A 16,164-nucleotide genomic window follows, 5' to 3' on the forward strand; every position below is an offset into this window, starting at 1 on the left:
TTTACATCAGGTTTTTCATATGTTTCTCAGAAGATTTATGAAGAAGGATGATCCATCTGGCACTAATTTGGTTCTGCAACACTGTATTTGCTGGCCTAAACACAGAACAGACTACTCATAGTAATACACACTCAAAGGTGTAATACTGATCCACAGTTTCGCACATGTGGAAACCATCACTGGCATATGCAGTCTGCATTCAAAACACAGCTTTTGATATATTAGGTGCTCATATTCTGTCTTACAACATCCTTAGGCAGGTTTCTTTCCTGACAGAGATCTACTTTGGAACCCACTGGAAGGTTTTCCTTTCTAACCATGGCCAGCAGACAAGTCCTCTAATTACTGTGTTGCTACTCACAGCAAGTTTTGAACCTGTTACTTTCCCTTTCCATAGCAAGCACTTCCCAAAGCACCTCCACTAACAAACAGAGCCAGCTATAATTTCCAGGTTTTAGCCTCAAAGTAAAACCAAGACACGGAAAATTGTACTTTCCTTTGCATAGTTAATTTTAGAGAAGAAAAGTTAATTTCCTGTATGTGGAATTGCTCTTCTGTGAAATTAAATGGAGCTGTATTCCACACTTACCTAAAACTAGATTATTTTGTTAAAAATTGTCTCTATACCACTATATCCATCCCCAGTTATGGATATCTAATGAAAACTTTGGATTTATCTTTCAGCTCTGGCCATTATGTCTTAATTTCTCTTTCTTTGCTAATTTCAAAAATGCTGTCTAGCCTGGGGCTAAGCAGTCATAACCAGTCTGCTTGTTAAGCAGATAGTGCTTTTTAATTGCTTGTTCTTTGTGCTGTGCTCTGGAGATATATCAAAAGACAAAAGAAACACAAGTGAACTTGGGACATCAGGAGAAACATGATCAGTCTAACAATTTGGGGAGGGTGATTCTGTTGTGGAATTTAATGCCAGCTGAAGTTTAAAGAACAGTAAAATTGCATCTGATAGCTGCATTTCTTCTGAGCTATTTTTAATTAAGTATTCTTTCCTGAACTCATCAAGGGGATTAGAAGGGTTAATCACATACCTAAACATGAATACTAACTAATATATGCTGTCTATTCCTCATGATAATTTTGGCTAGATAAGACTTATTTTAACCTGTGTCATCAGCTCTTCTGCAGGCAGTTTAACAGTGCCCATATAGAAAGGAAAGAAAAAAATAGTTAGGAAAATGGGATATCAATGCCTCATTTTAATTTATTTCCATTTTTTAAGCTTGAATTTATGCAAACGTGTTGCTTTTAAAATCATCATTCATTAAAAACTGCGTATTCATACAAACTTAGCACAGACACTGCTAATTACATCATCTCACAGTACTGACAGTAAATTATGAGTTTTTAGAGCAGTTACCCATGCAATTACCTTGTCTGCAAGTTAACCACTGGAATGTGCTACTGCCATGTTATAATGTGGCTTCTTAAAAAGTCATGCAGTACATTGAAGTCAAATGACTGTGGGTTTCTCATACCACTAATGAAAACAAAATAATAAAAAAGAGTAAACAACTAATTCACTATATTATGCAATAAAGTAATTATGTTGTCTATTTCGTAATGGGCTAACTTGATTACAATTCATTATAAAGAGCTACACAAACAGCGAGAAGTCTGATTCCCACTAAGATAGAGATCTGACTCAAAGTAGGAATCTCATAAAAGCTCACAAAATCATCTCTTATCACCAGTTTCTCTGCAGAGCAGCAATAGTCAACTCTGCTATTACCTCGTCTATTTCAAAACATTTGTCATTTGCTGTCATCTTAAAGGTGGTTTTTCATCCTGTTACTTCCTGCAAAATGTTGGCTTTTTCACCATTCCACACAGAAAATCTGTTTTGTGGTGGTCAAGCAATCTTGTCTGTAGCCTTTAGTGTCATCTGAAAAAGCACTAACAGGAATAAAGTTCAACCTACACTTTTTCCTTAGTAGATATCTCCTTTGCATTTCCCATGTTTGGCTTTACTTAAATTCTTTTGCTTCACCAGGAAACTTCTCATGACTTTTGATAGACTACTTTGGACATAAGAAGACAGACACATCCACAGTTATCCTTAACCTCATTTAGCAACAATGAAAGACAGGCTGGCTCAAGTGACTGTTCTAGAAGAAAGAGAAGAAATAGAAAGTTGCTCTGACTCCCATTCTTCAGATTCCTATTTTGAATTCAGAAGGGGTTCTAGAAAGACTGTTATCCCTAGCAACATTTCATAAAATCATAGAACACTAGGTTGGAAGAGACCGCAAGGACCATCTAGTCCAACCTTTCTAGGTAAAAGTGTGGTCTAGACTACATGTCCTAGCACCCTGTCAGCTAAATCTTAAAAGTGTCCAATGCTGCGGAGTCCACCACTTTCCTGGAGAGGTTATTCCAATCGCTGATTGTTCTCATTGTGGAAAATTTTCCACTTGTGTCCTATCAGAATCTCCCCAGGAGTATCTTGTACCCTCTACTTTTCCATGTGACTCTTTGTAAAAAAAGAGTCTCCATCCTCTTTTTAACCACCCTTTAAATACTGGAACATGGTGGTAAGGTCTCCCTGAGCTTTCTTTCTCCAGTGCTGAACAAGCCCAGCTATCTCAGTCTTCCATCACACCACAGGCTGCCCAGTCCTTTGGTCATCATTATGGCCCTTCTCTCCACCCTCTCTAGCCTGTCCACATCTGTTTTGTGATTTTGGGACCAAAACTGAACACGGTAATCCAGGTGTGGCCTCAGAAGTGGTGAGTAGAATGGGATGATGACTTCTTTATCTCTGTTGGTGATGCCCTTGTTGATGTAAGCCAGCATCCTTTAGGCTTTCTTTGCTTGCAGCTGCATCACACTGATCACTCTTACTGAGCTTGCTGTTCACCAGCACCCCCAGGTCCCTTTCCACAGAGCTGCTCCCCAGCTGGGTAGATCCCAGCCTGTGCTTCACTCTGGGCTATGGTTATCCAGGTGTAAGACCTTACACTTGTCCTTGCTGAACTTTGTAAGATTCTTGTTACCCCACTCTTCCAGACTATCCAGGTCATCCTGCAGGGTGGCTCTCCATTCCAAAGTGTCTGAATACTTAAGTCTGACCAGCGGGGTGAGTCAACCGATAAGATCTACAGCTGTGTGTACCCATCTGCTAGCTGAAATGGAGTTTGCTAAATGAGGTCCTAAAATCCATACTATAAGGAGAACTAGCAAATAAAGAATTAAAGGTATCTTCCTGCTGGGTTAGAATTCCAGAATCAGCACTAAAAAGAAGATACATGCTTATTACAACCTAAAATGATTTCTATCTGGGTTTTTTAAAGGTAAGAAACTTCAGTGATTGTGCTTTCTCCCCTGTAGCTGCCCAACTTGTTCTCCAGTCTCCTGTCATAACTTTTGAGCCAAAGGCTATTTCCAGCCTAATTTGATATGAGGGGGACAATTCTCACACAAATCAAGGCTTTGCTGCCACTGAAGGAAGGACACCTCTGACTTAGCTCATGGCCTGTTCCAACAGGCAGCAGCTAACCAGCCAGGCAGCACACATCTAACACTAACAGCCTATCACGTGTTTCTTTTGACCTAGTCAAATAGGTAGGAATGAGAGAAGGACCTGAGGGTAATAGAGGAGAATTAGGATAACGTCAGTTATGATGTGCTAGGGAATTAGGAAATCAATAGGAAATTCAGTAGGAAATTAGGCTTAAAGCTTAAGTCCAGTCCTCAAAAGTCCTTGCTTTTTTATGTTTGTCTAATCTGTGTGCCCCAAGTCCAGCATAACTACAACCATCAGATATTCACCTTATGGAATTTTTACCTGAGTCTTTTTTCTACTGAAAAACAGCAATGAAAATTGGAAGAATTAGAAGTGTCTAATGTACAGTGTTAGGCAGTATTTTAACATTGCTGTCAGGACTGAATTGAAAACCCTTTAGTAAGAACTTCTAGAAAATTTCCATTTCCACTGTAATAACTCTATTGCCTCACAGGAAGAGTCAATCCCGTCCCTTCTTCCCTGGCTGTGTAGTTCCATTCTCAGTGTTTTGCCCTCTCCAGCATTCATCAGTTAGTGAGCTGATTCCCCACCACCCCACCCCACCCCACTCCCCACCCCATATACTTTACTCCTTGGTTGGTATGTTTTCTGGCAATTTAAAAGGTAGAATCGGCTCACTGAGAGGTCAAACTTAGACCTAGTACAGAGGGGAAATTATCACAGATTGGGTGTGAGTGGGTGAAGGAATGGAACTGGACCTTTCTGTGTCACCCAGCTGACAGAACAGCTCAGCTGTCTCCTCTGACCACAGCCCAAATCTTGAAAAGTTTTAGCAAATTTCATTTAAAACTCAAGAATATCCAACCTCAATGGATATTTGTTCTGCTACATCTTATTCAGAAACTTTCCATAAAACTTCTGTAAGCAAGTTTTAGTTGAAAGTTTGAAAGACTTAAAGCTTTCAGATATGCCAAATACATGGAAGGAGTACATAAAACTATTCAGGTGTGGAAAATAACAGAAAATTAGGTCAGGGATGATAGTTGCTGATATTCAGGTTTTTCATTTTGGTCGTAAGTACTCCATTTCACTCAAATACTACTGCAGCATGCTACAGTCTCCAGATATTACTAATAATACTACAGCTCCTGGACTTAATATTTGACTTTTGTTGGCAGGCCCAAAGGAATAAAAATCCAAAGTTGCTGAATTACCTTGACACCAGCATCCCATTGCTTTAATAGGGTATTTAGTGTCCTGAGATACATTAGAAACATTTTACTAATGATACTTAATATTCCTTGTGTTAACAGAATTTAATCAGGACAGAGCTGCAGGGCTTTCTGAGCCCAGATAGAAATATTCAGGATGAACATTTCTCTTTAGAAAAACATTAAGTGGTGAAGGAGTGTTTTTCAAAGTAGATGTTTAGGAGCATATTGAGATTTTGAAATTGATTTGCCCGTTGCATAATAGAACCATTTAAGGTAGAACCCTTTCCTAGTTAAGAAAAGTGGTGATTTGTTACTGTAAATCATAGAAAACTAATGGCTTTGCCATAGCAAGGAAAACAGAGGTATATTATATTTGAATTACTTTCAATCTAATTTTTTATAATTCAAAAAGAGGAAAAAGTAAGTAAATTCCAGAGTATATAAAATATTCTCACTAGTCGAAAAAGACTCCTTTATTTAACAGATGTAAATACGTTGTTGGGAAAAATACCAATTTATAAAATCGCAAACTAAGAACCAATACTTTCGTCACAAAATGCATGAACATGGCAAATCTGCATCTTTGGTTTTGACATATTTGTGAGAAAATGAGTTCTGGAGACTGAAGGTGAAGATTTAACTCTTGAAATTAACACAGATTTTTGTTGCTTTCAGGAAAGCCAGGTTTTTGTCACAGTACATTTTACTAACAAATATTACACACATAACTCGAATGTTCTACAATAGTAATTAATAATTTAATGTGTGATTTTTTTCCTTTGTTTGCTATGATTCACAGAATTCCTATCTTTCTTTTATTTTTGTTTCAACAGTTCAAAACTAACTATGAAAAGAGAATGTTTAAAGTAGGTATTCCATCCAATGACACTTCCACAGTGGCTTCCATAATAAGCAATGTGTCAGAAGCAATGGAAACCCTCACCCAGCTGAAAGAGGAAATAGTTCCTGTTCCAGGTTCTGTAAATGGCGTGAATGCCCTTGGCTTGGTGGTTTTCTCAATAAGCTTTGGCCTGGTGATTGGAAGCATGAGGGAGCAAGGTCAAGCATTAAAAGACTTCTTTGATAGCCTTAATGAGGCTATCATGAGATTGGTAGCTCTAATCATGTGGTAAGTGCCTCTTTGATAAATTTCATTTTAAGTTACTAACAATACCTTTTCGTCACAGTCAGGTACTGGATAGCAACAGCCTGGCAGGAAGTCAGACAATAAGATCTCAACTACCTCTGAACTTTTTTTCATACATGAACCCAAGGACTGTAACTCTGTATGTCAACAATTTTGTTGACACACAACAAAGCATTGACACATTGTTCGGTATAATGTCAACAATCTATTCTTTCAGTGTATTTAGCTTTAGACATAAGAAAAATCAGGCAGAACTTGCTAAACTTATACTGGTCCATTCTATGTCTTCATAAAGATAGCAACCACACCAGTATACTATCAAAGTTTCATTATAACCTAATCTGACTTCACTAAAGGAAACCGACAAATCTCTTCTGTAATCTTATTTCTACACAGCAAGACCTTGTTATCATTAGTTTCCAACATAACTGGTTCCTGCAGTTGTGTAGTGTATACATATGTCTTTGCATTGTAGCTGCACTGCTTAAACATACACATAGTTTTCCTACTTTCTTTATTGTGTTCAATAGGTAAATAAAACCAATACCTTTTCTCTTATTAGGTATGAAGTCTTTTCAGCGACAAAGATGCATTATTTATCAAGCAGAAGGTTATTTAGAGACAATTGTTACTTCTGTGAATTTGTTACATGGATTTGATGGCTTAAAATGCAATTGAGATATGCTGGATGAATTTTGTTCTGTGGTAAATTAGAGTGAACAGACAAGTGGACATTTATAGATATAAGGCTGTACCAAAGGTCCAGCTGCAGCAGAATTACATTAGGGTTTTATGCTCAGTACTAGCTCATTCTTCATCTATAGTTGTGCTTACCCATAGGAAAAAACAGATCATACCACATCTGTTGCTGCCCCACAATGCAGCTAAAATTTGTCGTACAGATCGTTTCATACTAATGTATTTATCGAGTGCCCCACTGTATAAAATCGGGTATGGCCAGAAGCAGCTTGAAGTCATCAGGTGTTTTCCCAACACATGGGAAACAGCACTGGTGAGGCAATAGTACACAATACTAGGTGTATGGCCTTGTCTACAAGTGTATCTGTTGAGCCTTCATTCATACAGACAGAATTATAACAGAGGTGGCTAAACTAGCTTTTAAATTACACTTGAATTCCAAAGGACCCAATCTCCCTACATGTCTGATAGGCATGCTATGCATCTTGAAATCCTCATCAGAGCCTGAATCCAGTGGAGCCCATCAGAAACATTCACTGCTGTGGTTTAATCCAGGTTGAACTGTGAGGAGTTAGAACTTTTGAAATGCTTCTTAATGACTAGAGACATCCTAAATGTGAAATCCCATGATCATGCTTGCATATAAACACAAAAAGTATAGATGGCGGAGTGAATGTCTACTTTGCTCAGTACAATACTGATTTTATTTCTTATTTCAAGGTATGCTCCACTTGGAATCCTCTTCTTGATTGCTGGAAAAATTGTTGAGATGGAAGATATGGGTGTGATCGGTGGCCAGCTTGCCATGTATACCGTAACAGTTATCATCGGTTTGCTAATTCATGCTGTCATTGTCCTACCTCTTCTTTACTTCCTGATCACTCGTAAGAACCCTTGGGTATTTATTGGAGGCTTAATCCAGGCACTAGTCACAGCTTTGGGAACATCTTCCAGGTATAATACAATATTTTAAGGCCATATGTTTTTTATAATATTACTGATTTGAGAAACAGACACATATTGTAATTGGTTATTGAAGGTTTCACTTGGGCACTTTATTTCTGTTCTGCTGCTCTCTGATAGAGATAATTGTTTTCATTATACTGGCTTGAACTCTATTTTCTATAAGGATTCCTGAACAGAGATGAAATTAGTCTGTTTGGTGATGCCAACTGTATGGCTGGAATCCTTGTGATTTTAGCCTTGATGTTTTAAGATTTTCATGTAATTTGTGATGGCATGTGACCAAAACAACATCGATCACATACTGATGTTCTAACTGTTGCTGAACAGTGTTTGCGCAGCATTGAGGTCTTCTCTGTTTCTCATTCTACCCTTCAGTGGATAGATTGAGGGGTGTGCAATAGATTGAGAGGGCACACAACCAGGCAGATTCCATGGCATATACATCATGCTCAGCAATCAAAAGGCTAAAGAGGTGATTTTAGGTAGGCTAGCCATCTTTTACTCGTGAACTGGCTGGGCACTGGTCCATCTGTGGGAGGCTGTGAGTGATTGCCTTTGCATCACTTGTTCTATTTTGGTTTTTTGTCTCTTCTTCCATTTATCCTTCACTTATTAAATATTTCAACCCCTGCATCTCAACCCCTGCATCTTCTTATTTTTAGTGTTCCTTTCCTCTTTGCCCCTCCCTCTCAGGGTATAAGGGCATGTAAGCTAGTGGCTGTGTGGTGCTTCGCTGCCTACTGGTGTTAACCCACAACTGATGAAGTAATGCAACTGTCCATCAAATGCCCTTTCCAGGGGAACTAACAAATAAATAAGATAAAACATGCTGTTTACTGAAGCCTTCAATAGGTCAGCTTATATAACTTCAGGAAAACAATGCTTAGGGATAATTCAATAATAACTCCATGTTATAAAAAATGACAAGTAGGATTCTTCTGCCTAGCAGTAGAATCTCATGACAAATTACTGATATTAGACACATTCAGACTAGGGGCTACATAGAGAGTGACAGTAATTGACCACTTTGAGAGCATCGGGAGAATGTCCATCATTAGAAGTGTTTAAAGGTCTTTGCATTTTTAGAAAAATATTCTGGCAGATCACATAAAAAGTAAGACAGACAGAGCAGTCTCTTTTGTTGTTACATGTGGCACTCTTTTCATTCCCTCTTTGTAGAATTTATATGGTATATTAGCTTCTTTCTTTTTGTTTTAGTTCTGCCACACTACCTGTTACGTTCAAGTGTCTAGAAGAAATAAATGGAGTGGACAAACGAGTTACAAGATTTGTACTCCCAGTTGGTGCTACAATTAATATGGATGGAACTGCTTTATATGAGGCTTTGGCTGCAATTTTCATTGCACAGGTTAACAACTTTGATCTGAACTTTGGGCAGATTATCACAATCAGGTACAGAACCCATTATTACCTATATTCAATAGAAGTGTTCAGTAATGACACCTTGCTGTTGTATGTGGAGTTAAACAAGAGCATCTAGAGCTAAAACCAAGAACTGCTACAGTAGCGGAATAACTGTAATGATTTACATCTTCTGCACGTATTTTCCATTAGGTAAACCTTCAAAAAACTGTAACATGACACTTAGTAGAGTCAACCAGAACAGTTTTCAATTACTTTTAAATTTTCTTTCTCAAGAACTCATGCAGCTGTTGGGAGCTATAGACTTAAAATCAGGATCAGGTAGTTTATGGTGCCTGTACAAAGCACCATAAACATGTAAAAGTGTCAGAATGCTAATGCTAGAAGTACTGTTTTCCTAGTCCTGAAGGTCTCAGGATGCAAGTAGAACAAGCTGTATAAGGAACAGTAACACCTTTTATTACACCAGCTGATAGAGGTGGAGAAGATAGGTACATTATCAAGCACACAGGCCTTTATGTTCGAAATAGAACCACAAACAACCCACTAAGTAGCACTGGATGATAAATGATCTGCATTAATTTCCTTATATTACTCAAATAGAGAGAAAAGGTTGATGGGTACATGTGCAGAAGAAAGAAGTGTTGGCAAGGCAAAAGAGGGACACTGTAGGGCAGAGATACACTTATTTATCACTCAGGAACACTGAAAGTTCAGATATGGAGAACTGGGAATGTAGAAGGTTTTCAAGAAGTGCTTCTCTCCATAAAAACCACCAGCATAATTCAAAATTCATCAACACAAGGCAAAACTCCGCCTTCATGCTCCGAGGCAATCTTTCCACATTCATTAGTACTAGAGCTGCTCCCTGCCAAATAATGTGACAAAACAAATTCTTCCTAAACTAGGTGTGAACAATCATATTTATGTCAAGTTACTAGACTGCATGATTCAGGGTTTCTGGCAGGTTTGTTTTCTGATGGCAGAACGCCAACTGCTGGAGGACATATACTTCACCTGGCATGAAGTATATATACAGTGAGATGGACAGAGAATAAAAATTCATGCATTAAATCTGCCAGGACAAAATTACCTCCTCAGCTTTTATTTTAACGTGCTTGAGCTTGCGGTGTGAGTTTATTCAGTGGGTGGGGACAGGTAGCTACAATGTTTTTGTCTGGCCCTTAGCATCTAGCTGGGGATTTAACACCTAAAAAACCCATGTTTCAAGAATTCTGGATAAAGGTTTAGTGTAAACATTTTTGGATAAAGATCTACACTCCCCTGCCGCTATGCAGTGTTCAGATAAGGGACTGGACTCATCTTCTTATTCACTACTGAGCAAATGCCTTCTTGCTTCGTATCTGGTTTTAATGCTTGCCAGAAGATAAGGGGAGTTTATGATGGAAGTTGATTAATTGTTCTTGCCATCTCTTTCCACAGCATCACAGCTACAGCAGCCAGTATTGGAGCTGCAGGCATTCCTCAAGCTGGACTGGTTACCATGGTCATTGTGCTTACATCAGTAGGCTTGCCTACAGATGATATCACTCTTATCATTGCAGTGGACTGGTTCTTGTAAGTATTTTTATGGAGTCACTAAGGTCTCAGACCATATTTAGAAGTCTAATTTCCAGGGACATTCTGGCAATATTACAGTCGGTGATGTACCTTTTTTGCTGTGGAAGGCAGTTGGAACAAGTGTTTAAAAAAATCACAATTTCTTGCAATTAAGGGATTTTCTTAGAGCAGATGGTGGGGGGTGTTAGTGAAAAGGGTTACTTAGAAACTTGGATCTTTAAGGTTCTAAGAAAAGTTTTTCAGACACACTGTAAATTAGCAAAGAATTGCTTTAGTTGTCTATTTTCTGTAGGATGGAGATGAAAACCCTTCCATCAAACAGGCTCAGAGCTGGTTCAGATCCAACCCAGTTCATTACAGCCCTACTGACTAATCTAGGGAAGGTTCATATGTCTACCCCATGGTAATGAAAAACAGTTGTGTAACTCTCTTACCCAGCTACCACAATGTATTGCCCCTCAGTTTTTGCATTCTTCTGTCTGTAGAAGACTAACTGACACCTGTAAGTGTATGGGGAAATAACTTAGGTCCAGGAACCAAATCAAAAGCAGAAGGTTTCCTCCAACCTCTCTTTCACCCTACACCTATGAGTTAGCATTTCTAAAGGCTTTTACCCTTTGGTCTTCTCAAGTGATCCCTGCAAGAAGTTGCCCATGTTGTTATCAGAACTTAATGTCTTCAGATGATTAGCTAACCAACATGCCCAGACTTATGTAGGTAGACACAGAGTAACAGTGCCAGTTACTCCTTGTCAAGCTGCTTTCTACATCTTCTGGGCAGGCGTCACTAAGAGGGCTGAATTGTTGTAGTTTAATTTGAATAATTTCAGCATAAGATTTCTACCCAAAATTACTGACCATAGTTATGGTCAGAAGAAAAATGACCCTGAAGTGGTACTTATTGGCTTACAAGTTCAGAGGATATAAACCCAACCACCAAAGTACAGATATGCCTCCAAGAAGCATCTTCCATATGCTCTTTTTTTTTTGTCCTCCTCACACAGCTATTTCTTGCTGTGAAGTTGGAAGATTATTAACACATTTTATGACTCAAAATGCTATTATATATGTTAATTTCCATAAAAGAAATCGTGGCATTAAAGGTAAAATAAATATACATAAAATAGATGAATCTGTAGCTACATAAAGGTCATTTTAAGACCTAGTCTGCATGCTTCAGTGAACAAGTGGTGAAAGCAAAGCTAACTTACTGTCACCCCTTAGGGATCGCCTTCGCACCACTACCAATGTCTTGGGAGATTCCATTGGAGCAGGAATTGTTGAACATTTATCACGACATGAGCTGAAGAACAGGGATGCTGAAATGGGTAATTCTGTGATAGAGGAGAATGAAATGAAGAAACCATACCAACTGATCTCACAAGAAAATGAGAGTGAGAAACCGTTAGATAGTGAAACCAAGATGTAAGGTAGAGAAAGCATGAATCCAACACTACAAGTGTGGAAAACACGTACTTTTTCCAGCCATTTATATCTTGAATTCAACAAGTTCACTTATTCCTTGATTTCTCCCTTTATGCTCGCACTGGAAAGAATTAATGAAAATATATTCCAAATAGCAGTGATCATGGTGTATGTTGGCTTCCCACTTAAAAAGAGTTAACAGACAACAACACCGATCCTGCTAGACCTGTGCTAACTGGGGATAAAAAAAAAAGAAAAAGAGAGATTGTCATTTAAATGAAAACAAAAATCAGTGTGTATGTTACTAAGTCATCTGCACCTTTTTATTTTTTTTTTTTTTTAATGAACTGGAACATAAAAACACTTAACAGAGCCTGAAAATGGTTTTATTTTTTTAAATACCAGTTGTAAAAATCCTAACATTTATAAACACACAATCAATACTTCTAACTTGGTTTCTGCATCCAGCTAAGTAAGTTAACAGATTTGTTTTTCGCTTTTTATCTGCTGGTTTTTGGGTTTCTTTTCTCTAGTTGTTCAAATACTAGCAGGAAAATAAAAAGAAGGACAATAATTGAGAGGATGAAAAGGTATATAAATTAAAAAAAATACCCAACTTCAGCACTTTTATCAGCTGAATTGAAATATTTCTGATGAAGTTATTTCATTTAGACAGAGATTTTTGCATTAGCCTCAGCTGATCTTGACAAAAAAATATCCGTTAGCTCCTACTGACTTGCAAACATTTATGTTTGCATATATGTACTTCCGATCTCACTTTCACCCCTTAATTAATTTCAACATCACAGCCCAGGTGAACAATCTATATGTGTGCTTGCAGGAGAATGGCCATGGGCTGTATTGAATCTGGGACAGAAAATGTCTGTTTCCTCCAAACAGAGGGACAGGACATCTTCTGTTTGGAAAGAAAAATAATCATCACTCTGGGTATGCCATTATCTACTTAGAAATCCCTTAGAAGAATAAAAGGCAGTGCCAGCCTTCTGCAGAAAAGGCAGACAGCTGAGATGCTCAAATCCTAAAGGGATTAGATTCTAAATCTGAATCCCTGAGACCAACAGGAGGATTTCTGATTAGAAAACTTCCAAATGTTTGGTCACCCCACTGGTAAGTTATAGCGCTATTAGCTGGATTTACACTTTCTCATCTGGAAAAGAAGGCACCCTATCTCAACGTGAAATTTTGAAATCCTTGTGTGTTTTTCACTAGCATCTCAAAAAGAGAAAGTAACACACTTAGAAGGTAAAATTAATGGGTGCTTTTTTACTAGGAAAAATATATAAATTGTGAAATAGTAAATACTATAATAAATGTTGAAATTTTTAATTAGAAAGTAATTAATATTGTAAGTTTCTTTAGGGGAATAGATATGGAAAGAATGAAAAAAGGGAAACAATGCACTTGTAATCTTGTGGCTTTTTTTGTTCATTTCAAGATTATTCCCTGATGAAGCCCTTTTCTAGAAATATAAATCATGTATTTCTTCATTTTTGCTTTGTGTTATTATAGACATTAAACTGGAAAGTTTTATAATGCAATTACAACTGGGGGGATGAAAAAATATTAATCAACAGGTACAATAGTGTTGAGCGATTTTTTAATTAAAATGGTTGTCTATTGCTCTCTACCCAAAACTTCTGATGGCAGAAATCAAGGATTCCCTTGCAATGTCCCAGTTGCCACAAAAAACCCCTTTCAATATGTTACTCTGTCACTAAAAGAATATAAATACGGTGTACAAATAACTATTGTGAAAATGTCAGCATGCTGGTTGAAAAGCAAACCTTTTCCCAGGCAAGACTGGTTTTTTTTTAAGGACTGAAAACTCCTGCCCATCTTCTCCAATTGAGTAACCCAGACAATACGAGCAGGAACTCTACAGTGAATGAAGTGAGCAGGGTTTAATACAAAGTATTGAGCAGTCAAACCAACAAAGCTCTAAATGAATCTCTGACTGAAAGAGAACAAAAATGGGGGATTTTTTTTTTTGCTAACAGAATGCAAATCTAGGATATAGACAGGCATTTTCTGATATGTAATTAGAGATATTTTTATATAGATACTGTATTCAGAATGTGTGTATAAACATTAACAGTAGAATTTATGACATAACAATTTAATTTTTTGTGAAATTTTGTTTGGAAATACATTGCAAAGACAATGTAAATGGCTGTCTTTCTATGGCATCAGCTGAGAAAAAAGAATTGTGTCACAAAGAATGTGATCTTTTTTTATACTAACTTTCTTTGTTATGGAAATCAGGTATTATAGAAAGATTCCCTTCCCCATCCCTCACTGGTTCTGCATTGATATGCACCCAGCATGGATTAAGAAACATTACTTTGTAGATGTATTTTCAATAAAAATAGTTTTACATTACTGCTTTCTTGTGATTTAGAATTTCTTTCAAAGGTTCTGTAATAGAAGCTCTGCACAAACTCAGAGATGACAAACTTATAATATGAGATTTCAGGAATTCCAGGCCATTTTTACAACAGGGATTTGATATAGCAGGGCTTCCTCACTTCAAATATCTGCTTACACTTTCACGATCAAAAATAAATAAGTGGGAGGGAGAGGAAACATTAAAAATTAAAAGAACAAATGTTCATCTACTGATGTTCATTCAAGTCCAAGTGTATAAATTCATATTAATATCTGCAAAATACTAAAAAAGAAAAGTATTGACATTTTCATTTGTTCAGCTACTACAAAGCTGCTGGTTCATTTTGGACGTACAATCAGATGGCCCAAAACCCCCATTGACTGGAGTATTACTGCATCATAACACTACACTGTCCTAGACAATCTACTGTTTTTCTCACAGAAGTTGTTTGTGATGCTGTCAGGGTTTATTCAGCAACAATTTCACCTAGCAATTATCATCTAATTGAAGTGAATGTCTTATCAGAGGACTGGGAAGGTGTAGAAGATATGAGCTGAATCACTTGCGTCTGGAAAGTTGTGTCAGTTGGAGCAGATGAAAGCAGCAGAGGGAAGTCCTACCTTACTGAGCATAAACCAACAAACCACTGGACAATGACCTCTGTGAATTTGTCTGTGTTATTTCGAGTGAAAACAACATACAATACAACCAGTTTTGTAAAAAAAATAATGGAGAAGACATGGTGTTCTAAAGCCCATGAGCATAGCTTTTCCCTATTGTTTTCTAGTTATCCACACATTCATTCACTCAATCCAGGTAAGCATCTTTGTGTTTCTAGAATTACTATTCATGATGGGAATAGTTAAAAGAAAGAGGGTTAATGTATCACTTAGACGTATTACTGGCACAGTGGCCTTGCTTACTCTTCTGTGCCCCCATGCAGAATAAAGATTACTGGTATTCCATAATTTTTCAGCAGTGTTTTCATTTGGAAGCTGGGGTACAAAACAGCCATGCCATTCTCAGGCAAGAATTTATGTCCCTGTAACAGTGTGTGGCCAGTATAAAGCAAAATGATCATGCATGTGGAAAATCAACTGCTGGCGCAGGAAAGTATTTCTGTCTTCCCTTCTGAGGGACTGAATTTTCACAAGTGATATTTGTGTTCCAACAAAGGCACAACTTATCAGAAATTTAGGGCTTTTTTTTCTTTTTTTTTTCAACTAACCTTGTAACATGAGCTTGGTTTTGTAAAGTTATAATGGAAATTGTACAGAAGAATGTATCTTGCTTCCAGTGTGACCAATAGTGTACAATCAACTTGCTTCTAGCACGATCAGCCATTTCCCACGACAGGAGAATAAGTCTGATAGATGAGCTGATAGAGCACTCCCTATCTGGATTTCTGTGCCATCTTTCTAAAGTGATCAGCTTACCCTGGAAGCATGGAGTAAGATGGAGAAAGACTCCTGGAAGATGAATGAAGACTTGCACACTTCCGTGCCAAGCTGAAAACCAGACATGCAGCACCAGGGAGTCAGCAACATTCTTTCTGATAATAAAGAGAGCTGTAGTCAGATGATACAACCCTGCATAGTGAGCCCTTCTTCCCCTCTTCCCCCACCTGGCTCCTCAGGTGTCTGTAAGATACCCAAATGTATCTAAAATTCCAAAATTTTAGTACAGGAACACTTGCATCTCTAATCAAAGCTTTTCTTTGACATGCCTCATTACACAACTAGGGCTGCACAAATAATTGATTTTTCACTTCAGGAAGAAAACTGAAAAACAGTAATTCTTCCAGGACATCATGAAACATTTTTTTATTATTATTGCTTAAAAAAAAAGTGTCTCAGGTATAA

At 37.7% G+C, this 16,164-nt stretch overlaps 1 protein-coding gene across 4 annotated transcripts in view; it reads left to right on the forward strand.

Moving 5' to 3' along the window:
* SLC1A3 (solute carrier family 1 (glial high affinity glutamate transporter), member 3) overlaps window positions 1-12,350 on the forward strand; it is a 57,668-nt gene extending 45,318 nt beyond the window's left edge. For 2 of the 4 annotated variants that reach the window (XM_010020299.1, XM_010020301.1), the window contains 5 exons: window positions 5,529-5,824; window positions 7,262-7,495; window positions 8,726-8,920; window positions 10,334-10,468; window positions 11,695-12,350. In XM_010020299.1, coding sequence (XP_010018601.1) covers window positions 5,529-5,824; window positions 7,262-7,495; window positions 8,726-8,920; window positions 10,334-10,468; window positions 11,695-11,899 — 1,065 coding nt within the window. In that variant the 3' untranslated portion in view covers window positions 11,900-12,350. The remainder of the gene's footprint in view (window positions 1-5,528; window positions 5,825-7,261; window positions 7,496-8,725; window positions 8,921-10,333; window positions 10,469-11,694) is intronic. The other 2 variants (XM_010020302.1, XM_010020300.1) reach the window with 2 other exon arrangements.
* The last annotated feature ends 3,814 nt before the right edge of the window (window positions 12,351-16,164 follow it).

The sequence above is a fragment of the Nestor notabilis genome, unplaced genomic scaffold, assembly GCF_000696875.1.
Source record: "Nestor notabilis isolate BGI_N333 unplaced genomic scaffold, ASM69687v1 scaffold1728, whole genome shotgun sequence".
In the NCBI taxonomy this organism is placed as follows: Eukaryota; Metazoa; Chordata; class Aves; order Psittaciformes; family Psittacidae; genus Nestor; species Nestor notabilis.